This window comes from Trypanosoma theileri (assembly GCF_002087225.1).
Source record: "Trypanosoma theileri isolate Edinburgh chromosome Unknown TM35_Tth_40_V1, whole genome shotgun sequence".
In the NCBI taxonomy this organism is placed as follows: domain Eukaryota; phylum Euglenozoa; class Kinetoplastea; order Trypanosomatida; family Trypanosomatidae; genus Trypanosoma; species Trypanosoma theileri.
In genome coordinates this window covers 182,784-206,722 of record NW_021639882.1, presented here as the reverse complement: position 1 = coordinate 206,722, position 23,939 = coordinate 182,784, and the positions used below count along the sequence as shown (strand labels likewise).

Genomic DNA, 23,939 nt, shown 5'->3' with positions numbered 1-23,939 from the left:
AAAAAAAAAAAAAAAATCAAAGTCACCTGCTCCGATAAAAAAGAAAGAAGAAATTATGGTGGAGGTGCCGCGTAACTTTCGGCTGCTGGAGGAGCTCGAGGCGGGTGAGAAGGGAACGGGCTCAAACCAGAACGTCTCCGTTGGTATTAGCGGCACAGACGATATTTACCTGCACGACTGGAACGGCACTATTGTTGGGCCCCCTGGCACCACCTTTGAGAACCGTATTCTCTCTCTAGCCATCTACTGCGATGAGGAGTATCCAAAGAAACCACCACATATACGGTTTATCAGTCGTGTGAATTTGCCATGCGTTAACGCTGATGGCACAGTGGACAAAACAAAGTTTCACCTCTTTAAGAACTGGGAACCCCGCTATACAATGGAGAACTGCCTTGCGGAACTGCGTCGCGAGATGACCCAGTCAGCCAACAAAAAATTGCCCCAACCAGAGGAGGGGTCACGATATTAAGGAAGAAGAAAAAAAAAAAAAAGAAAGAAAATAACATGTAGCAGCAGAAGCAAGAGTAGGAAGACCCTACGACCAGTGTCTTCGATGTTGAGATGGACCATGGAGACAAGGCAGCAATAGCCAGAACATGGAGAAATCAGAAAGTGAGTGAGTATGTGAAAGAGAGAAGGAGAGAAAAGAAAAAAAAGAGAGATGAAGAACAAAGGGATGGGCGGAAGAATCAAAATGGAAAGAAAGCCTAACAAGGAAGAAAAAAAGGAATTATGGGGCAAAAAGAAAAACGCAACAACAAAACAATGAAAGAGAAGGAAGTAGAAAAGAGAACAAGGAAAAAATATATATATATATATATATACATTTGGGGAGGAGTGGAGATCCCGAAAAAAAAAAAAACTGATCGAGATCTGCGGGAGTGATAGTAGCTTATAGTGTTAGTGCAGGTACATGTCCCGTTTCCTTTTTTCCCCCTTCCCCTAATCCTGGAGATGTTCCGTTCCCCTTTCCATCCACCTATTTTTATGTCAAGTGCTGTTTCATGAACAGGGAGATCAGTGAAGACGCCTACACTCTTTTTTTCTTTTAAACTATTTCTTTGATCCTCTTCTGCAGAACTATATTAGTCGTTTTTATCTTTGCTTGATGTTATTACTGTTATTACTCTTTTTACTGGTGTTTTTTTCTCTTTCTGTGTTGTTGTTTTTTTGTCGGGTGTATTTTATTTTCTGTATGTAGGTTGCTTTATTCCCCTCAGGATCAGTAAAAGGTTAACCGCTTGGTTTTCGTAACTGTAGGGTCAAGGGAAGCAGGAAATTGTTTGCCTTTTAGACCAAGGAAGAAGGTGAGAAGAGAAAAAAGGAAAAGAAATAGAAAAAAAAAAATAGGATATGACGGCCAAATATCCAGTTCCAGAAAAAGAGGTTGTAAACAGTGTTCCAGAGTCCATGAATGGCGCAAAAGGCATTATGAGTGACATTGGTGATGGCGTTATGGGGGAAGATGCTGTAAATCTGTTACCTTTAAAGAATCATACTGACACTGATGAAAAGGTACTGTTGTGTGATGCAAAAAAGAACGGCGATCCCTGCGATCTGGGAGGGGAAGTAGAAACAGAAACAGCTGTAGAAAGAGTAGTGCGAGCAGATGCCTCAACACTAGCTGAAGCTGAGTGTGAGGGTAGCCCTCTTGGCGTCTCTTCAACTGTTATTTCAACAAACTATACCTCATTCTTCTCAACACCTCCAAGTAAAGGTATATTTATAGACCTTATCGATACCTTTATGCAAGCCGGGATAACAGCTTTTACACTATCTGATAATGATAAAGCAGACGGTGATGTCACTGGTGGTGCGAACTCTTCATGGAATGAAAAAATTCGACGTTTTCTCACTATAGATGTGGTTGACCGCTTATGTCATGAAGTGCGCACCGTGTTAGAGGAGGAAAGTACCCTACTAGATATTAACGTGAGTTCTGATGAGACGCTTGTGGTGGTTGGTGATATTCACGGTCACCTTAGTGATATGTTTCGACATGTTCTCTCTCAACAGTTTGACCGGCGTATGAATGTGAGTGGAGTGGACCGCAAGTTTCTTTTTCTCGGTGACTACGTGGACCGTGGGCCGTGCGGTGTGGAAGTGGTAATGCTGTTGCTCGCCCTTAAGGTGGAGTACCCGCAGCTTGTTTACATGACTCGTGGGAATCACGAAGTTCCTCACACCTCTCGCATCTACGGTTTCTACAGTGAAGTGCAGCTTAAGTTTGGGGGTGATGCGGCGTGGGTGCGCTTTAATGAAGTCTTTTGTTTTCTCCCACTTGCTGCAGTGGTTTCAACACCAACGCGCCGCTTCTTCGCTGTCCACGGTGGTTTGTCGCCGCCACTCGCACAGTCCACCGTCGACCTCATCACTGGTATTGAGCGCTGTGACTACGGCAGTGCACTCGATAATGTCTTCAGCGATGTTGTCGATGGATTATTGTGGTCAGACCCAGGTGACACCTCCACTCCATACTCCCGCAACGTGCGTGGGTGTGGATATATATTCGGCGACAATGCCAGTCGCGATTTCTGCGAGCGGAATAATTTTGATTTCATCTGCAGAGCGCACCAAGTGGTCTCAGATGGGTACGCCTGGACACACAACGACAGGGTGCTTACAGTGTTCTCTGTGCCAAACTACTGTGGTTTCAATAATAACTTAGGCGCCATCATGATAGTACAGCCATCTACTACTGATGTTGCTACAGCCCCTGAAGTGGGGGATGATAATGATGGTGATTATGATAATAACGATAAGGGTAAGAATACTATTAAGGTTCATGATGATGATGATGATGATGATCATAATGGTGGCCATGATGATGAGGGTGGCAAAAATAACAATGAGGGTGATAATGACAATAGAAACCGTTGTAATGGAAATAGGGATTATGGGGATCTGCGTTTTATTCAATTTGCATCCACCTCAGAGAGAAGTCCACCTTCAATACCTTCATTATTTTTAGCCCCTTTACCGAAACCATGTGGAGATTTCGTGTTTGCTGAGTTCACAGAATAACAACAACAACAAAATACGCGTGTGTATGTGTCATATATATATATATATATATATATATATATATATGGAAAGAATGTGAGAGAAACGAAGAGATAGGGAGAATATTCGAATTTTGTAACTATTTTTTTTCTTCTTCTGCTTGTATCCGTTTTGGTATAGTACGGTCGGTATATTAACTGTGAAGAAAACGATGAAATAAAGGGAAAACAAAAGGATAGGAAACAACATAAAGGAGGAATCTCATCGCATTTTTGTTTCTCTTATGGTTTCTTCTGGTTAATTCTCGTTTTTCTCATTTTTTTTTTTTTTTTGTGTCTGTGTATGTGTACGGGTTTTATGAGCTGACTCTTTCGTTCTCGAGAACTTTTTCGTGCTCATACGCTCTTGTACGTGTGCTGATGTATGACACGTGAAACTCAACAATTACTTATGCATTTGTAACCTTTTTTTTTCTCTGTTTTATTGGGTGTATTGTTTTACGGAAAATACAGTAGAGGAGGGTTCCTGTGCTACAACCATCATTTTCTTGCAGTGAAATTGTTCTTTTTTTGTTGAAGGTGATTCAACTTTTTTCTTCTTCATTTCTATCTTTTTTTTTTTTTGATTTTCCCCCCTTTTTTCAGTTTTAAGAAAATAACATCTCCTGTATACTTGTTTTTTCGTTTTTGATTTTTCTTTCTTTCTTATACTGAAGTTGTTTAAATGGGTTTAAGTTATTCTTTTGACAGGTAAATTATTATTTGCGTCGGTTATGTTAATCTTGCTATCATGGGATGGCAGTGGCTTGTATGCCATTGATAAGGTGAGAAAATGGCGTCATTTGGATCTCTCGAGGGGCGTTTAGTGGAGTTTATACCCCGCACGAATCGAATAGATTTTGTTCTGTGTATTTTATAAGTTTTCTGGGGGATGCCAGTTCCTTTTGCGGATATTCATTCTGGGTGAAATTCCACAAAATACCTTGCTAACTCTAAACATAACAACTTTCTGATAACGCAATCATGTACGGCGTGGGCGATTGATGGTAATATTGATAACACAAGTAATGTACACTTTGCATGCAGTAGTGTTTTATGCTGAGAACAAGTGTGTATGATGGTCAGAGAAAATGTACAATGCAAAAATGAATTTGCAACAATATGATACTGGGGAATATCTCCTCGTTTCTTAATGAATATTGCTGTTGCAATGTATTTAAACGGAATCTATATGGTTTCGTTTTTTTTTTTAATTATTATGAAATCTATTGTGTTTTGAAGTGGGCGAAAGACATTGACAAAACTATTCCCCCATCACTGCGTCTCGTGATGACTTCCTTGTGGAGTCAAGTGACGTTGATGTGAGGTATGGAATCAAATAAAGAAAGAAATAAAAAAACAAAAAAACCAACAATAAAGTAAAATAAAGAGAGGAGTTTTCCCTAGAAAAGAAAGACAAAAAAAGAAAAAAAAAAACGTATTTGCCATACTTTCTATGCCGTTCTCTCCTCCTCCTCCTCCTCTTTATTCCTCTTTCTTTCTCTCCATATATATATATATATATATATATACGTATATATACGTTCCTGAAGGCTATGCAGGACCAAATTCAAAAATTGCTGCTGATGGGCCCCGGCGGGGCGGGCAAGACGTGCATGCGGAGTATCATCTTCGACAATTATCTCCCACGCGATGCCCTGCGGCTCGGCATCACCATTTCCCTCGACCAGAGCCAAGTGCGTGTGTTTAACAATTTATATCTCAATCTGTGGGACTGCGGCGGGCAGCACCGCTACGTGGCGGAGTACCTCGGACGCCAGAAGGAGTACATCTTCCGCAGTGTTGCTGTGATGCTCTTCGTGTTTGATATCAACAGCATGAGCCGCGAGAGCCGCGATGCGTCTAACGGAATGCAAACAGACTGGAGTCGACCAGAGATGCTAGACTACTTTCAATCTGCCATGTGCTACATCACACAGTATAGCCCAAACGCCAAGGTTTTTGTGCTGCTGCACAAGATGGATCTCATCGCAAAAGATCAGCGCGATAAAATATTTGAATCACGAAAGGCGGAGATCCTCGCATGCCTGGATGATAATGTGGTGACAGGAAACATTCAGTTCTTTGCTACTAGCATATGGTCTGACTCACTTTATCTTGCCTATAGCAATGTGGTACGCTCACTCATTCCCCACCGCAATCTATTTATTGCCGAGATGAAAAAGTTACTGCGATGTTGTCATGCAGACGAAGTAGCTCTCTATGAGCGCAGCACATTTCTTTGCCTTGCACATGTCAGTCGCAAGAATATCAACGATAGCAACAATTGCACCAACGGCGACGAAGAAGAAAATGGACAACTTTTATTGCAAGATAGTGAGCAACGAACGACGGAGGTTAGCGAGACAGTGAAACACTTCAAGTTGAGCTGTATGAATAACACGACAAGCCTAGATGGATTTCAGATTGCAACAGAAACCTTTACTGCACTACTACATCCTTTTACAAGTTGTACACATGTGTTAATTGTGTCATCAGATCCAAGTGTTAATGTGGAGCTTCACAAATGTAATGTGAGGTCAGCGCAGCGTGCATTTGAGTTGTTTCTCCGTTCAGGTGATAGCACTGCAGAAGAAATGCGTCAAGTATTGTAACATCTCACAAGCTTCTGTTTCGTGTCATACATCTCAGCTATACATATATTATCATTCAGTTTTAATTTTTACCTCTGCAGGTTCTTCTTAATTATGACTAATACTAGTACTACTAGTACTACTACCTGATTTTGTTTCTAGGTGCTACAACTGCCTCTCTTGCTCTTTTTTTTTTCTTCTCTTTTTATTTTATTTTTTTTTCCCCTCAATCCAGCGGTAAACGAAGGGGCGTTTCTTTATTTTTCTTCACTTTGAGAAAAAGTATAGAAAGAGATGCCTCAACCGTCCATAGTCATCGGTCACACTGTCAAGTCGCCCTTACTTGTTTCTATTGGCGTTGATGGCAGATGGTTGGCATACGAATGCGATATAAACATGATAGCGGTGTGTAGATTGAGGGATGATGACGCCGGCAATATGTCTGAATACAACATGGATTTCATAGATAGAACACATATAGTTTCTTTAACAAACAGTGAAACGTTGTCTGTTATTCACTTACATCAAAAGAAAGACCTTTTATGTGTAGGGACCGCACATAGCGGACTCTACCTTACTTCCGCTTCTAATCCAATATTTAGCAACAGTAATAGCAAGAACAACAATATTGACAGAAACGATAATGGTTCAGCTTATATCACCACCAACACCACCGTTACAAAGTTACCACTGCGTCTTACAGGTGAAAATATTTTTGCAGTCTGTTTTATTGATGCCTTTGATAGAGAATCCGATGTCTTAGTGATATCATGTGGTTTAGAATCTGTTATGCGAGATCGTTTCAGAGTTTGCCTTTGGGATGTACAGAGCAAATCACTCTTGTGGCGTGGATGTGCAGACGCGTTAGATGTTATTGTACCACTACCAGGTGTATTTGGATTTGCCACATGTTCATCTAAGGAAGTGGCACTATGGACTGTGCAGTGCTCTGCCCCCACCAACAATGATACTCACCGCCTTAGTAGTAGCAATGGAAGTAGCAGCAATAACACGACAATAATGTCAATCAACACACGTAATAAAAGTGATGGTATTGGTAATACTGCAAGGTCTGAGGAGACTGGAAATGGAACTCTAACGGTTTTAAGTAAACCTTGTAGTAGTGTTAATGAACTTCGTGATGCTGAGTTTGTCTCAATTTTACCACCAGCAACAGCTGCTGATACAACATTGACGGCGTTAACAACTGTTGGTTTTTTGGTTTCTTTTGATCGTTGCAGTGGGGCGCCAGTGAAGTGGATGGATAGCAAAGTTTGCCCCGCAACTGCGGTATACCGCAGCACAACAGACATTATTGTTTGTGGTGCGCTAATTCGATTCTTCTCCACAGAAAAGTGGGAGTTCCGTGGAAAAATAAAGCACAATAATTCTCCAGCTGTTGTAAGTTCATCCTTCTTGAATCGGCTGATGGATTCCTTGTGTACTGGGGCTGCTGTCTCTATCACTGAAAAAACTTGCAATGACAATAAGAATAACCACAATGTTAGCAATGATAGTAATAACAATAGTGGTAGTGAGAGGATTATGCTCTTCTTTAGCGGTGGTGATATGTCACGATACAACATTTTCCGACCAGGAAATGGAACCGGAAAATTATCTTTTCACTGTGTATATCAACAAACACCTGTATTACCAGATGAGGTACCGTTGCGTTGGATTCCTATAGCAACAGATGCTTTCTGTCTGTGGTCTCCGAGATGTTTGCGTTTCTATGACTCTACCCTACGGTTTCAAAGAAGCTTAACTCTTGAGAGCACATGTGTTGCCCATCACCGTGATCTTGGTGTGTTGTTACTGTACGAGTCCTCTACTTATGAGGTAGTTGCCGTCACGCCAAATGTAGAATCTGTGTTGTCTCGTCTTGGTGTTGCAGAACCGCTTATAAGTCTTGTCGTACATGAAGGGGGTCAGTTTGTTGGATTATCTCCTGACAATAGTTTGTTTTACTTTGATGGAGAGTGGAAAGAAGAGGGTAAGGAATTGGTGTTGCGGGTATTGCGTACCACACGACTAACGAATTTTGATGTTCCACTAACACAACTTGTTTCTGTTGAAGGTGCCTTATTTGTTGCATCTTCACATATAGTTTCCAATTTACTGACAGGGGCACATGTAAGATTTAGTACAGATATTACTTCTTTTACTTCTGTCGGTAGCAACTTGTTGGTGACACAGAGTGACTCTTGTGTTGTAGTGGATGCTACTACTTTAAAAGTTATGGGAGATCCACTTGAAGTAACGACAAACCCAAAAGTGGAATCAGATGTAATGACAACAAGATTAAAAGAGGTGGTACCCACACTTAGTGGTGATGTTGTCGCATTACGTAGTGATGGTGAAATCTCTATTCTGCGTCTTGCAGATAGATACCATATGGCGCAAATAAGTACTTCATCTTCTATTAGAGGTAATCAAGCATCTGTTTTTTTGTCTGTGGGTTTCACAACAAATGGTGATAGTCTCGTTTTATCTGACTCTAAGGGTCTTCTTTCCCTGTATAAATTAGGGAGTACAGGAAGAAGTTCCTCTGCTTCCACACGGACATCACGACATGGCCGTGAACACGGCGGTAGTAGACGATCATCATCTTGTGGAGGACCTTCAAGCGTGGAATTGCAGTATCGTTTCAAGGATCTTCATGGTTTTTATGAAACTACTAAACAATCCCACAGTGAACGCCCTAGTAGTCGAAAGAGAGCCAGTTCAGCTACAAATATAAGAAGAGAAGCAATATCATCAACTGGAAATAATGGTAATACTATGTTTGCATTGGAAAAAAAGGATAATACTTACTCTATACAATCAGGACAAGAATACCATTCTCTTCCACCAATGCGGAAATGGGAAAATGACCGTGCCCCGGCAAAGTTACCACGTGTATTTGCTGCTACTGAAGGTGAAGATGTACGTGTATCTGCATCCATGGTGGATGTCTCCGCCCTCACCTCTATAGACTCTAGGGCCGCCTTCAATTTACACACAGTTACTAAAAGTGAGGCAGACTTAACACCTTCTCTAGAGGCTGAAATTACTGCGCAGGAACGTGCAAAGGTTAGATTTGCAGGTGATGTACCCACATACGGTGTACGCAGTCCGGCACGAAAAGGTCAGCCATCGTTGAGTCCCGTAAAGACAACGGAGGATGATGTTGTGAATATTGAATCCATGGAGCGGGAGGAGATGCCGCAGCGGGGACTCCACACCGGCGGGGAGGCGGTTTGTGGGTTCACACCGCCGCGTTCACACTCCGTCGCTTCTGTCGGGTCGAGTTCCGTGCGGGCCTTATCGTTGGAAGTGCGTGATCGATTACGCGAACTTGCCGACGCCTACGAACAGCAACTACTACAACAACCACAAGACGATATGGGTGGCAGCAATGCCGATAGCATAGATGATGAAACAGTGGAGGAGTTATTCACCACAGCGAGTCGATTATTCGCGCGACTGCAGTCACGACAGCAATCACGGCCTGGCAGTGTGGGAAGTGCTGCGAGCGACATGTCTAGTGTCTCGGTTAATATTATGATGGCCGATCTGCAACGTCTACAGCGTCAGAACAGTCGTATTGAGGCACAGAATGAGGAAATACTCGCGAGGTTACGCGCCAAATAAATAACGTTGTGGAAGGAATCAAAAAATGAGGAAAAAGAAAAAAAAAAAATGATACCTGTTTCAACCTCTCTTTCTATTTTACTGTTTTTTTTTTTATATTTCTCCCTTTTATGATGTTATACTTACTTCTGTTGAAAACTTCAACTGCTGTCACTTCGTTTTTTTTTTTTTTTTTTTTTTTTTTTGCGATGCACTTTAGAGGACAAGAAGGAAGTGTGAGATCGTTCACGCTTTCTTTATTATCCCATTACCTCATTTTAATGGGAAATGCACAAATTGTTTATTTCCAAAATACCTAAGAGTGTTCCTTCTGAAGAAGTTGAGAAATTTCTTAAAGACTTGTTTTCTGAGGCAACACATATCCAGCTACTGCAGGGCTCACACAGCGGGGAACACAAGGGCCATGCCTATGCACACTTCACCAATGAAACATCTGCAGTAGAAGCACTTGAGCGAATTAGTAACACATCACCACCTACATTAGACGGTGTGTTAATTCATGTTAAACGTGCCAGTCGTCTTGACGTTGAGGAAGAAAATAGTAAATCTACTCACGATACTAAAACTACGACACGTTTGATATCGTATCCCCTACCGCCACAATTAGCACATTACACATATACTATGTGTGCCTGTTTTTTCTCTACAGTTGTTGATACTCTTGAAGGTGTTGTTGCGCGCTGCCAGATTGAAGATGGTGTCACTGCTGTGGCATTTGAAAAAGAAGAGAACATGATAGCGGCTATGGCGATGCACGCAGGAAGTGCCACGAGGTGTCTGCCGCCACTGTTGCCAGATCTTCTCTCATCACTCGAGACGCGAAAGCGAAGACGAACCCGCACAGAAGAGGTCAGTGAGAAGGAGCACAGAGAGAAGGAATCTCTTGGAAACAATACACGCGATACGAGGGATACGTTTTTAGACTCCTCTGATAAATTGCTGAGGTTGTATAAAAAGGAACGTGGGTTGACCCCGCTTTCGCCGGCACAAGCCTTATTGGCTGTGCGGAATCTGATGGAAGGACGTGGATGTATTGCGGTGAGAGATCGTGAGGGTCACATTGCGGTATTAAACTTACCGGCGCACGTGAGTGCACTCGAATGAGGTTAGAAGGATGACGTGCTTTTCGTTTTTCTTCTTCCAGAGGGTTATTATTATTATTATTATTATTATTATTATTATTATTATTATTATTATTATTTATTTATTTATTTATTTATTTATTTATTTATTTATTTATTTATTTATTTATTTTTTACTGGTATTTGAGGTTTAACAGTACACCCGAGCCAATATTGTATCTAATGTCTCATTCTATTTTGTTTCCTCTTTTTTTTTTTCTTCTATTTTCTTCTTCTCGTTTATATTCGAAAAAATATGTCATTTACAGAATTTCTTCTGTAAGTCAAAGGAGAGCAAAAAGGGAATTATTCATTCCTGTGCTAGCAGAGTGAACTGCTAGCAGTGTGTTGCAGCGCTCAACCCCAAGAAAGGGATAAAGTGAAATAACGAAAAACAAACTTGTTTGCCCCGTCTGCAAACGCACAGAGGTATAATAAAGGAAACAGAAAAATAAAATTAACGAGAAGAAGAAAATAGAAGAAAAAAAAAAAAAGAAAACTGAAAGAAGGAAGAAAGGGACTGTAGTAAAAAGAGGGAAAGGAAGAAAGAAGAAAGAGAGTGAAATAGTGAAGAAAAACTAGTTTTTTTTTTCTTTTTTAAATCTCACAATGGGTAATCCTTGTGAGAATATGAAGTGTGCTTGGTGCTTTGGCTGCAACCGAGAGGCAGATGAAGAAGATGTGAATGTGGAGGTTATTGTACACATGAATGATAGAGAAGCCAATGCTCCATATAACTACCCTAACAACTTCATCAAAACATCTGAATATACCATAATATCATTCTTTCCATTAGCGCTTCTTATGCAGTTTAGAAAAATCAGTAATTTTTACTTTCTAATCTGCATGGCCCTTTCCCTTATCCCTGGCATTGCGCCTGTAAGCCCTGCTACAGCTATAGCACCTCTCGTATTTGTTATTGCAGTGGCACTTGTTAAGGAAGGAGCTGAAGAGTACAGACGTCATCGAGCGGACAGAAAGGCTAATTCTATTGAAGTAGAAGTTCTTCGGAATGGCACTATGGAGAAAGTTGCGAGTCGAGATTTGCATGCAGGAGAGGTAGTTCGTGTTTTTAATGGTGAAGAAGTACGTGCAGACTTGTTCTTATTATCATCCTCTACAGAGGAGGGACAGGTTTTTATAGATACATGCAGTTTAGATGGTGAGATAAGTCTTAAGAGTCGTAGGGCTATTGAACCGACTTGGTCCCTTTGTTCAGTAGAAGCTATACAAGCTGTACAAGTTACTATGCATACAACGTCCCCTGATCCTGGATTGCTTTCATGGACAGGTAAAATTGATTTTAATGGTCAAGAATACGCTGTTGATCTTAATCAGTTTCTTTATCGTGGGTCTGTGCTTCGCAAGACAGACTGGCTTTGGGGATTTGTTATTTATGCTGGTAGAGATACGAAGATGTTTCGAAATTTAAAGAAACGACCCCCAAAATCTTCTGATTTAGATCATAAATTGAACATATTAATTCTTGTAGTGTTTATTCTTCAGAATATATTTCTCATAATAATTTCTTCACTCGCCGTGTGGTGGAATACATATCACCATAATCATTGGTACGTCAGATGGTACTTGGAAGAGTATCGCGATTACGTTGTGTGGTTTCGTCGCTATGTTACATATTTTATTCTTTTTAGTTACCTTATACCAATTTCATTATTTGTGACTATTGAAGTATGTAAAGTCATTCAAGCTCATTGGATGCGACGAGATAATAGGATGATGGAATTGGTAAGTGGAAGATGGCGTCGTTGTAAACCCAATACATCAAATTTAAATGAACAACTCGCAATGGTTCGTTTTATTTTTACCGATAAAACAGGTACTCTGACAGAGAATGTTATGAAATATAAAATGGGTGATATTAAAGGTCATACCATTGGTGGTGATAACTGGGAAAGATCATTACAATTATTAGATCGTCAATCTCCAATACGAGCTGCCGCAGAAGAATATTTTCTTGCCTTATCTCTATGTCACACAATTCAACCATTTCCAGATAGTAATAACCCATTAGGTATTGTTTATGAGGGTAGTTCTCCTGATGAAGTAGCTCTTGTTACAACTGCTGCAGAGCATGGATTTCGTCTTCTTGAACGTACTTCACGAACTATGATAGTAGAAGTAGAAGGAGAAAAACGTACATATGAAATTTTAGCAACACTTGAGTTTACACCTGAAAGAAAAATGATGAGCATTATTGTAAAAGATCGTACTGATCAACGTATTATTCTTTTTACAAAAGGTGCTGATAGTTCATTAAGTCTTCGTCTCTCTGATGATCTTGAGGTACAAGAATATATGAGGAATTTATCTGGTAAATTAGCAGAAATGGGTGAGTATGGTTTACGGACACTTCTTGTAGGATCACGTATTCTTTCACCAGAAGATTTCGAAAATTGGCACAAGGGTTTCATTGAAGCTGGAAAAACACTTGTTAATCGAAGTGAATCAGTTGATAAAGCTTGTTTAGAAATTGAACAACATTTAAAACTTGTTGGTGCGACAGCTATTGAGGATAAACTACAGGAAGATGTACCAGAGACAGTCTCCTTCTTTCTTACAGCAGGAGTTGTGATTTGGATGCTTACAGGTGACAAGCGAGAGACGGCACTGACTATAGCCGCAACCACAACATTGTGTGATCCACGAAAAGACTTTGTGGTGCATATTGACATTGGATCCCGCGAGCCGAGAGATGCGGCGGCGATTGAGAAGGTTGCGGCGGATATACAACAAGTGCAACTGCACGTGGAACGAGGGAGGCGTGAGGGTAAACGCTGCACTTTTGTCATTGATGGTCCTGCACTTGGAGTTGCGATGGCACATCATTTTGAAACGTTCCTGCAAGTTTCGCAAGAAGTGAACTCAGCGGTTTGTTGTCGACTCACACCTTTGCAAAAAGCCAATATTGTACGAATGTTTCAAAAGTCTACAGGAAAGACCGCTATTGCTATTGGTGATGGTGCGAATGATGTATCTATGATCCAAGAGGGTCGTGTTGGCGTTGGAATTATGGGGCTTGAGGGCTCACAAGCTGCACTTGCCGCCGATTATGCGATTCCGCGGTTTAGAAACCTCCGATGTCTTTGTGCCGTTCATGGACGTTACTCACTTTTACGCAATGCCAGTTGTATCATGGTAAGTTTTTACAAAAATATTACTCTCTCTTTTATTCAAGTCATATTTTCTTTTTATTGCGGATATTCAGGACTTACACTATTTGATGGATGGTTGTTAACATTCTATAATGTGGTGCTGACGAGTATTCCACCTTTTTTTATGGGTATATTTGATCAAGATCTTCCAACTGATGCGTTAATAAAGCGTCCAGAACTTTTTGTTCTTCTTTCCCGTGGGCTGTACTTTAATACAAATGTCCTTCTTCGCTGGCTTGCAGAGTGTATATTACATTCAGTGACACTTTACTTTGTTATGCTTCCAACTGCTTTGAGTCTTGATTTTGATGCGACTCGTAATATTTCGGGAAATATGTTAGGAACCATGATGTTATTTATGCTGGTGTGTGTGGTTCTTGGTCGGTTTGGTTTGCAGGTGCGGTGTTGGCGATGGATGCAATATTTGGGAATTGCCCTATCGGCGGTGTTTCTGCTCTGTCTCATGCTTGTATACTCTGCCATCACCCGCATCGGTGAGTCTACACTCTACTGGCAATTCTATATCTTGATGTCAGGTGGAAAGTTTTGGTTATACCTGCTTTTCTTTGTTGGGAGCCTTGTTCTCATTATTGACGTTTCCGTGTTGCACTTTCAAAAGCGATTATTCCCTACTTTGCGTGATACAACAGAGGAGGAGTACTTTGGTATGCTAAAGGCTCAAGCAAAATTCAAGGACCCTCCAGATCGTGATAATAGCGTTGAAGCGGTGTAATCTATATATCTATCTAATATATATATATATATATATATATATATATATATGGTTGGTATTCCTTTACACCAATAACACGATAGCCATATCCCTCTTTATTCTCTCCCCACCTCACTCCTACCCACTTCAGAAAAAAATAAAAATTAATTAATTAAAAAAAAAAAAAAAACGCAAAAGCAAAAGCAAAAAAAAAGAAGAAGAAACGCAAAAAAAAAAAAAGAGTAACGTCCTACCGCAGAATATGGTTAGCAGATTGTTTTCTTTTTTTTCCCTTTTACGCGGATGCAATATAAACTGTGCGTCAAGCAGATACTTTTATATCTAGTGAATTCAATGGTCTGCGATTATTATTATTATTATTATTATTATTATTATTATTATTATTATTATTGGTTTAGTTGTTATTGACTTTTTTTTCCATAGTTTAGGTTTTTTTTTTTGACTTTTTCATTTTTGGTTTTTTTTTTTTTTTTCCTTTTTTCGTCTGTGTGCTCTACAGAATTTCTTCTGGTGTTTCTTTTTCTCTTCTAATTCCAATGTGAATGACTGTGCACAATCTCTTTTCTTTTTTTTTCTCGCTTATATCTGATTGTTCTTGCTTTTCTCGTTCCACGTTCACTTGATACCACCTGTTTTTCTTTCTTCCCTATAACTGAAGGGCTGGCTTTATATATATATATCTGTGTATGACGGTTTGTGTCTATACAAACTATTCAATGATCTTGTCGCTGATTTATTGCTCTTATTGATAGGGACATATTGATTATATGTTCATATGGGTTTGTTTGAGGAATACTGTGTACATGACACTCATTGTGCTAGTCATACTCCATGGTAGAAACAGTTTAGCCGCTGCTGAGGTGAAAAGGGGGAGACGCAATTTGAAAACCCATTTACATTACGAAGGTGAGAAAGTGTGTAGATGGAAAAGAACAAAAAAAAAAAAAAAAACGAAGAAAACAAACAAACAAAAACAAATTCTGAGTGTATGTTTTTTTTTTTTCTCATGTGCATAATGGGAAGGATAAGCAAATGATGCAGAGAGTGAAGGTAAAAGAAATAATTTAATGAAGGGATTCTTCGCCGTGATAAAGTTGCGTTATCATGTGAGATGCGGTGGTAACAGTGGGAACGATCTGCGGTACATTGTATCGCAACTGTACCAGAAGAACGATGTCTAACTACAAGCAAGAAATATATATATATATATTAATTTTTTTTCTTTTTTTTTTCTTGTTTATTGCGCACGTGTGGTGTACTCTGTGTGGAAGAGAAGGGGATAAAGAAAGAAAGAAAGAGAGGATAGGAGAATGCAGCAACTGATGATGATGTTTTGGATATTCCTGCTGTCGTGTACTCCTGAGAAAGAAGGAAAGAGTAAAGTATTGTTTACAGTTTCCTTTTCTTTCTTTCTTTTTTTTTCCCATTCGCATTCTCTTCTGTTGATGATGGCTAGTACTACACTTCTTGTTATTTATAGTCGTTCTTTTTTTTTTTTTCTCTGATGTGTTTTTTTTGTTTCTTTTTTTTTTCTGGATTTGTACTTTACGCTGTTTCACACAATAGCAACCCACTGGCTGTGGGGGCCAGTAAAGAATAAAAAGAAAAAAAAAAAAGCGAGAAAACAGCAGGGAGAAGAAAAGAAAATAACCGTAATATTATAAAGATTAGTTTGATCTGAAGAAAAAAAAAGAAAAAGGAATTAAAGAGAGAAATAAATAGCGGTGGTGATAACATTTTTTTTTTTTTCTTCTTCTTCATTGTGCTTCTTTTCTCTTTGTTGGTATTGGATGTGGGGTTGTCCACAAAAAAGTAATGAGAGATATCTGTATATTCGGGAGAGTTAAGGGGTAAAAGAAAGAAAAAGAGAAAAGAAAGAAAGTGTAAATGTAGTGTCAAAATCCCCTTATACGTGAGAAAAACATCAATTCATCTTTTTTTTTTTTTATTTTTCTTTCCCATTTCATCTTTATTGTGTGAGTGTGCAGTATACTGGGAGTGATATGCTTGCAATCGTCAGGGGAGTTGAAATTAGAAGAGAAGATACTGAGAAGGAAGAATAAATATATGAATACAAGCGAAAAAGAAATAAAGTAACAAACGAAGAAAAAAGAAAAGAAAAAAAAACAAGAGCAAGTGTTATCTCTGTTTTTTATTGTATTTTATTTTTCTTTTTGCATAATTATGGATGTTTCTTCGAGAGAGGTTTTATTTGTATGTACTCTGGGTGAATATACTCCCCTACTGTTGCTATAATTAACACTGATTCCACTGCCATTAGTGCTGCTGTAGTTTATGGCTACATCTGCAGTGATAGAGAAATCACGAAAAAAAAAAAAAAGAAATGCGATATATATATATATATACCTGATTATATCTGAAGACATTGTGAAATCATGATTTTTTTCTTTTTTTTTTTTGCTGTACTTCAATAACTGTATTTCATTTCTTCTCTCTTTTTTTCTTTCCTTTATTTTTTTTCTGTATATATGTATTCTCAAGGGACAGAGCAAGGAGGAAGTAACGAGAAAAGGAGCAAAGAAATAGACAAGAAGGGAAGAAAGAAACAATTTAAAGTATAATGTCATCTGCCACATACGAAGAATATTATCAACAGGCCCTAGAGGATCTTGTCACCATCTGGAGAGAAGATGTCAATCTCAGCAAATTACGAGTGGCACCAACAGGACGGCAGCGGTATGAACAGCTGCTCAGTTCTCTCACATCACTCTATATACAATACCTGCGCACCGTACGCCGACTCGCTCGTGTACACGACGCACAACTGCAACCACAAAAGCGCTACGATGTGCGAACATTACTCGATACTTGTGTAGGGCGTATGTTAGAAATACGAAGTCTCTTAACAGCAAACTGTGGGGAGTTTGTAAAGCTGGATAACGCCATGCTTGATGTAAAAATGACTCCAGAGGAACTTGAAGTTCCTATTCCACGTTATTTTGTTGAGGATAACGCATCTGAGATGCAGGAACGACGTCGTCAAATTGCCTCATTGCAAGCACACTACCAAGAAACAGATGCAGAAGCACCTGTTTCAAAGTTTTTGGCTAACGCTAATAATAAGGCCAACAATACTACAACTAATACTAATACTGCTGCTAGTACTATTGCTGCTGCTGCTACTACTACTAGTACTAATGAGGCTGAAGCAAAGACGATGACGGTAGATGAGGCGATTACAATATTACAAGTAAATGAAAGAGGTCGTCAGGCACGTCAACGTGCCAAATTTCAATTACTAATGTATATGCAGCAAAAACAAGCTTTGCTCCGAGATAATGATTACAACTACGCTACTGGAAAAGAACGTGCGGCAACAGTTGTACAACGAGCTGTTCAAGCATATCTTGCACGCAAGCGAGTGCGGGGTGATCATGCAGAGGAGCTGCAGCTTCTTGGGATGCGGCCTACGGCGGCAATGATGAGTGATGAGCAACAAGTAGCGGCGGCAGCGCGATTGGAAGAGCGAAAGGCTCGTCAACACATGAATGAGGCAAATTACCGACAAAAAGCCATTGAACTTGAAACTCGTATTAAGTCAGAGGAAGGACCAAGAACAATGGAAGAGATGCTAAACGAAGTACTCACTCGCATGGCATATGCACGAATGGAAAGTAAAGATGATTCTCCCTTAACATTCCCTACACCAGAAGAAGGAGGGAGTCGTAAGTATTTGGAATCTTTTAATGCTCCCATGTCTTCTCCTGCGGCTCTTGCAGCTACTGCGGGTCCCACATCTACATTTGATGGAACGAGTACTATTGGTCGTCCAGGCTCCGCAGCCCTACGTTCATCTATGGCAGGAACATTAGATGGACGACCAACAACACGAAAAGGAGGTAGTGTTGCACGACGCAAAGATGAGGAGGAAACTGTACCAGCTATACCTCCTAGTATTTTCTGGGATAATATTAAAGCTGCAGATGAGCGATATTACACTGTATGGAAACCACGTTTTGAAGAAACATACTATAAAGAGGTAGATCTTGATCAAGCAGCGGATGAGAATTTACTTCGTAAACAACTCTTAGAAGGACCACGAGGCATTATGGAGGAGTTACGAAAAGTTGTTGATCAACTCATCATGGTAGAAGTAGAGAATTTAAAGGTACGTCTTGAACAAGAACGTCGTGGTGGTAAAAAAAAGAAGGGTGGAAAAAAGAAAGGACCCAGGAAACCACGAGCACCAAAATTAAAAGACCCAACAAAGGGTGTAAAAATTGAAACATTTATGAATACGGCTGTACGTTTAAATGTACTTCAATTACCAGACCCAAATATTAAATTAGAGGATTATTTGGGTTCAGCTGTAATACATGGATCACCACTGGATGCACTTTTACGTGTGCAAAAACCAGATGAAGAACTTAGAAAGAAATGGCAACGTATTCTTAATAACTGGGATGCAAATGTTGAACAGGTTATGAAAATGAAAAAGGAAGCTTTTCAAAAATTATTTGATAACTATCTACAACAGGCGACATGGTTGAGTGAACCTTCACCAGCACAAGTACGTCAAAGTGTAGCGGAGTATGCTATTCTTCCTCTTGGTTCTCAAGTTATTCATGATCTCGCGCCAAGTGCCAAGACACTACTTCTTTATGGTTTCTCTGGTAGTGGTAAGACACGTCTTGTACAGGCTATTTGTAATCACAGTGGATCAAATTTCTTTGATATTTCTCCTGGAATTTTTGAAACAAATACTGGTCTCGTAGGTATTATTCAAATGGTATTTCACCTTGCAAAAGTAATGGCTCCATCTGTCATTTACATTGATCATATTGAAAAATTGTTCATGCGGAAGAAGAAACGAAAGGGACCTAAAGATCCATTACTAGCCCGTGGAAAAAAAATGAAAAAAGAGGTTCTTAAAGGTATCGCTGGTCTTTCTCCTACAGATCGAGTAATGGTCATTGGAACCTCATCCACTCCATGGGAAGCGGATTTTAATGCGATGGTAACTCACTTTGCACACATGGTTTATTGTGGAAGTCCGGATTACGCCTCTCGTTTGATTGTATTGCAGGAATTCATTGCCCAACGCACAGGAGATGCCACAGCACTGAAGGCGGAGGATTATCACGAGTTGGCACTTCTCACAGAGCGACTCACATGTGGGTCTCTCCGCACGGTTGTGGATGAAGTATTACACCCACGACGCCTGCGACGATTGCCGCAGCGACCACTTGTTGCCGATGACTTTTTGCGTGCCATCACACGAGTGTCACCACCCACAGCAGAGGAAGAGACGCAGATGAAGGAATTCACACAGCGACTTCCACTACACCTTCGCCGTGTAAACCTACCAGTGGATGTACCAGCAGCAGAGAAGAAGGAAACAGGGACCAAGAGAAAGAAAAAGGAATAGAGAGGTAGTGGGAGTGAGGGGTGGAAACAAACAAACAAAAAAAAAAGAGTTTCGGTGTATATATGTGTTTGTGTTTGTGTTTGTGTGTGTGTGTGTATCATCAATGATGTAGCTTAGAGAAGTGAAACATCGAAAGAAAAGATGTACAAATTGCGTTTATTTATTTCTTTCTTTATTGAATTAAAACAACAACAACAACAAAAAAGAAAAAACCTTTTTACTCTCTTGCGGTCAGTGTTGCAAGAGGTAAGGTTTTCTCTTTTTTTTTGGGGGGTGGGCATGAGAATCATTATTGAACCTAAACTTTTCTCCTGATTTTACTTCTTTCTATTGTTCATTATTTTTCATTTCTTTTTTCCTTTTTCTTTTTTCTTTTCTTTTCTTTGTTACATCAGTCGATGGATTTGAATTAGTTTAAAATGTCGATGGAACTTAAAATCACACGCCTTCGTCAACTTCCATTGAACACATTTAGATCCATCACTCTAAATGATACCATTCCAAATGAGAAAAAGGATCGAGATGAATTCCCCTGTGAGAAGCGTCTTTTATTTGACCTCCCATCATTACTGGAAGCACATAAGCGTGGCGTTATACCACACTTGACGGATAACTATTGTATGAACTCTATTCTTATATCTGAGTTATTGCTTCATCAATTAGATAAGAGGAACAAAGACGCACAGAAGGTACTCAGAAAGAATGATTCTTCTACAGATGTTGTGGAAGCACAACGGTTGCGGGACCTGTTGGATTTTATTTTTTTGCATAAGAATGAAAAGTGGATGATATTTCAGCAAAAAGGCGTAAATGAACATAAAGGATTTTTACGTGACCTTGGCTTGGAGAAGGATCTTCTTAACGAGCACCGATATATTAGTTGGGCGCTTTACATGAAAGAGAACAGTTGTGATAATGTTCTGTATATAACAGAAAATGACAAGTTAAGAAAGTGTGCACAAGAGAAAGGTGTTTCTACAACGACGGCTACTGATTTTTTTAAGTAATAATAATAATAATAATATCAGTAATAATAATAATAATATTACTATTACTAATAATAGTGGTTTTTATTATGGTTTGATACTCTTTCTTTTTGGGCTTATTTTCTAACGTATCTTGGCTTTTCTCTCATGTGCTTTGCTTGCCTTTTTTTTCCAAAGTAGAGGGGAATGAAGAACTCATTGTTCCACATTCCAGTCACTGCAGTCGATTGGAGATGTCGTCCATATATGTGTTTCCAACGACTGGATGGAGTGACCGTTGACTCACTTTTCTGCGCAAAGCAATGAGAAGAAGCCGTCAGATAACTTTCCGTTAGGGAATCACAAGTTGTCTCTCTGTCCGTCTGTGTGTAACAGAGAAAAGTAAAAGTTACGGATGGTGGTAGCGGCACGACAGTAAACGACTCTGATTCCCGTGTATATGTTTTTTTTTTTTGTTTTGTTTTTTTTTTGTTTTCTTCCATTCCGTTTTTTCCTTTTTTTTTTCATTCTATCTATCTCTTTGTTTGTGGATACTATGTGTTGTTTTTGGTTTCTCTTTAACTATTACAGCCCCTTTACCCCCAACGAAAAGGGGGCCTTGTAAATTAGATAGACATGAAGTTTCCTTTACTTCCACTGTATATTGATCAATTCACCCCGGGTGATGGGTCTAATACCATTTACCTTCTATCTCATTTCCACACCGATCACATGAAGGGGCTTTCAAATTTCTGGTGTGCTGGTAAAATAATTTGTGATCAAGTAACACGAGCATTACTTATTCATAAGTATGGAGTAAGTATGGAGCAACGAGTGGTATCACCGCCCTTGTTTGTGGCAACAAATTTATTTGAAAAAGTAAAAACAATAACGGAAATACCTTTTTGTAATAAAGATACAAAGAAGGATGAAGTGGAATTAGATGCAGCGGTACAAAACAAAAATAAAGATAATAATGATGATGATAATAACAAATCTCTTTCAAATGTTGCAGATACTGTAACTTTGTATATGTTACCTGCTTTTCATATTCCTGGGAGTGTCATGTTCTTCTTAGAGACACCATTTGGAAATGTTCTTTACACTGGTGATTTTAAATACAATGATCGAGCCAGGCAAGTTTTAGAACCTTTCTTTGCACAACATCGTGTAGATCATGTTTACCTTGATGATACGTGGTTACATTTGGGAGTTCAGGAAACATGTTCCTTAACGCATGGTAACACCGGTACACGAGTGTTGAGTAAGATGCTTTCAGAGAGAGAGTTAGATGAGGCCATTGAGGCACTGGGACGACGAATGGATCAACGTGTGCGTGACTTTTCCTTAGAGAAGAAAGAGATAACGAATACTCCAAAAGGAGGACCGTACGTATTACGAGTGTATCTACACAATCAATTTGGGAAAGAACACCTTGTACAACGACTTGCTAAACGACTTGGGATTATTGCATTTGTGGAAAAGGTGCGTTACGAGCAATTACAATTACTCACTTCTTTTGATACCACCATTGCAGCGGTGGATAAAATGTTTTGTGTTCATATGGATCACTTTGCGCCATATACACATAGTGACTACAACACGACATTTCCCCGAATTGAAGTTGTCTCTTCACTCAAACATATCACTGCTGAGGAACTGCAGACGGCGGCCACGTTAAATGACAATACTCCTCATTACGGTGTGGTGATGTCCGGATGGGCACGTCTTCGATCCCGCAACACCCACGATGAGCCGTGTGTGTGGGAAATACCAACAACTCTGCACTCCACACCGCAGGAAATTATGGACTTTATGGCCTTTTTGCGGCCCCTGTCAGTAACGCCGCTGCACTACAAACCCTGCCGTGGGATGATCGTGATGGAACGTCTTGGGCCGTACTTGAGGCGGCCGTACGTGAATCAGTTCTTGAGTATATCGGATAATGTGCAGGATAATGGGAGAGAATGGCATGATTCCTCACCGCAGCAAAGGAACAATAACAATAATATAGGGGTACAGAAACAATTGTCGTATAAAGTGAAAAGAAGTGGTTTTTGTATACGTTTACCAACGACAGAGAGTTCATCTTTTCATGTGGGTGAGATGACTTCTTCAAACTCCATTTCACCACCAAGGCAAGAGCGGGAGAAGCGGAAAAGAGAAACTGACACATGTTATACATCAGAAGAAGAACAAAAAGAAGAGGTTCTAGATAAATCTTATCTCTCTTCTGGAACGTTGCTATCACAACTAGCCGATCTTCTTGACCTTTGAAAGTAATAATCTCTTTATGGTAATTATTGTCATCTTTTTTTTTGTTTTTCTCTCCCTTTCCATTTCCTTTTTCTTTCTCTCTCTCTCTCTCTCACACACACATGTTATACATATATAAAAGTATATAAGGAGATTTATATACTGTGTTTGTGCAATGATTTTCTTGAGTCTTGCAGAAAGTGGAGACGCAATGAAAGTCCCACTATTTAACGACCGTGTTGATTTCACCTCTATGTTTCTTATTTGGAATTTTATTTCTTCTATTATCATTTTTTTCCTTCTCTTCTCTTTTCTTTTTTTTTTTTTTTCTTTCACTATTATGAACCCTTGTTCAGCAAAGGTTTTTTCTTTCTTTCTTCTTCCTTTTCGTTTTTATTTGTACTTGTACAGGAGCGTCAAAATGTCGGGTGACAAGACTGAGAATGAACTCATGGAGATTGAGGAGGTTGCCGTCTCCGATGGCGGTGCGGCCCGCTTTGCGCCGGTCGAAGTGCAGAGCGGCGAGGAGAAGTATGATGTAGTGTGGCAGGAGACGGCGAAGCTGCTGCGCTTTGACGAGGGAGAGAATCAATGGAAGGAGCGTGGACAGGGTGTAGGAAAGATACTGCGCAAGAAGGATGATAAGGGAAAGTTCATGTTTGTCTTTCGCCGTGAGGGCATTGGCAAATTGGCCGCGCAGCACTTTCTGCTCAAGTCCATGAAGGTTAAACTTCACCCACAGAATGAGAAGGCACTGCTGTGGATGGCACACAAGGACTACACAGATGATGAAGAGGGATTCCCGGAGAATTTTGTGATGCGCTTTCCCAATAAGGAATTGGCGGCAAAGGCTTTAACTGCTTTCCATGATGCCATCGCCGCTTCTTCTGTGTAAGATATGATGTGTGCATTGGGGGGAGGTGGGTGTGGGTTCATCCCCCCTCTTTTTTCTCTCTTTTCTCTTCTTTTTATTTATTTATCTGTTTATGGTTATGTTTGTGTTTCTTGCGCCCTCGTGTATATTGGTGCTT

At 39.9% G+C, this 23,939-nt stretch overlaps 10 protein-coding genes across 10 annotated transcripts; all 10 read left to right on the top strand.

Moving 5' to 3' along the window:
- Window positions 1-55: 55 nt before the first annotated feature.
- On the top strand, window positions 56-472 carry TM35_000401730 (ubiquitin-conjugating enzyme-like; the record flags this gene model as incomplete). Its single annotated transcript, XM_029029788.1, has 1 exon — window positions 56-472. One exon carries the CDS (start codon window positions 56-58, stop codon window positions 470-472), a length of 417 nt encoding a protein of 138 aa, XP_028878972.1.
- Window positions 473-1,356: 884 nt separating this feature from the next.
- On the top strand, window positions 1,357-3,027 carry TM35_000401720 (putative phosphoprotein phosphatase; the record flags this gene model as incomplete). The annotated part of the gene is made up of 1 exon (XM_029029787.1): window positions 1,357-3,027. The coding sequence occupies one exon, from the start codon at window positions 1,357-1,359 to the stop codon at window positions 3,025-3,027; it is 1,671 nt and encodes a 556-aa protein (XP_028878971.1).
- A 1,573-nt stretch (window positions 3,028-4,600) lies between these two features.
- On the top strand, window positions 4,601-5,659 carry TM35_000401710 (ras-family member, GTP-binding protein; the record flags this gene model as incomplete). Its single annotated transcript, XM_029029786.1, has 1 exon — window positions 4,601-5,659. One exon carries the CDS (start codon window positions 4,601-4,603, stop codon window positions 5,657-5,659), a length of 1,059 nt encoding a protein of 352 aa, XP_028878970.1.
- A 375-nt stretch (window positions 5,660-6,034) lies between these two features.
- Window positions 6,035-9,271, top strand: TM35_000401700 (uncharacterized protein; the record flags this gene model as incomplete). The annotated part of the gene is made up of 1 exon (XM_029029785.1): window positions 6,035-9,271. The coding sequence occupies one exon, from the start codon at window positions 6,035-6,037 to the stop codon at window positions 9,269-9,271; it is 3,237 nt and encodes a 1,078-aa protein (XP_028878969.1).
- A 267-nt stretch (window positions 9,272-9,538) lies between these two features.
- TM35_000401690 (uncharacterized protein) lies at window positions 9,539-10,375 on the top strand (the record flags this gene model as incomplete). Its single annotated transcript, XM_029029784.1, has 1 exon — window positions 9,539-10,375. One exon carries the CDS (start codon window positions 9,539-9,541, stop codon window positions 10,373-10,375), a length of 837 nt encoding a protein of 278 aa, XP_028878968.1.
- Window positions 10,376-11,001: 626 nt separating this feature from the next.
- Window positions 11,002-14,298, top strand: TM35_000401680 (phospholipid-transporting ATPase 1-like protein; the record flags this gene model as incomplete). Its single annotated transcript, XM_029029783.1, has 1 exon — window positions 11,002-14,298. One exon carries the CDS (start codon window positions 11,002-11,004, stop codon window positions 14,296-14,298), a length of 3,297 nt encoding a protein of 1,098 aa, XP_028878967.1.
- A 2,581-nt stretch (window positions 14,299-16,879) lies between these two features.
- On the top strand, window positions 16,880-19,687 carry TM35_000401670 (IQ motif containing with AAA domain 1; the record flags this gene model as incomplete). Its single annotated transcript, XM_029029782.1, has 1 exon — window positions 16,880-19,687. One exon carries the CDS (start codon window positions 16,880-16,882, stop codon window positions 19,685-19,687), a length of 2,808 nt encoding a protein of 935 aa, XP_028878966.1.
- A 419-nt stretch (window positions 19,688-20,106) lies between these two features.
- Window positions 20,107-20,694, top strand: TM35_000401660 (uncharacterized protein; the record flags this gene model as incomplete). Its single annotated transcript, XM_029029781.1, has 1 exon — window positions 20,107-20,694. The coding sequence occupies one exon, from the start codon at window positions 20,107-20,109 to the stop codon at window positions 20,692-20,694; it is 588 nt and encodes a 195-aa protein (XP_028878965.1).
- A 594-nt stretch (window positions 20,695-21,288) lies between these two features.
- On the top strand, window positions 21,289-22,929 carry TM35_000401650 (putative DNA cross-link repair 1A protein; the record flags this gene model as incomplete). Its single annotated transcript, XM_029029780.1, has 1 exon — window positions 21,289-22,929. One exon carries the CDS (start codon window positions 21,289-21,291, stop codon window positions 22,927-22,929), a length of 1,641 nt encoding a protein of 546 aa, XP_028878964.1.
- A 400-nt stretch (window positions 22,930-23,329) lies between these two features.
- TM35_000401640 (ran-binding protein 1) lies at window positions 23,330-23,803 on the top strand (the record flags this gene model as incomplete). The annotated part of the gene is made up of 1 exon (XM_029029779.1): window positions 23,330-23,803. The coding sequence occupies one exon, from the start codon at window positions 23,330-23,332 to the stop codon at window positions 23,801-23,803; it is 474 nt and encodes a 157-aa protein (XP_028878963.1).
- Window positions 23,804-23,939: the final 136 nt, after the last annotated feature.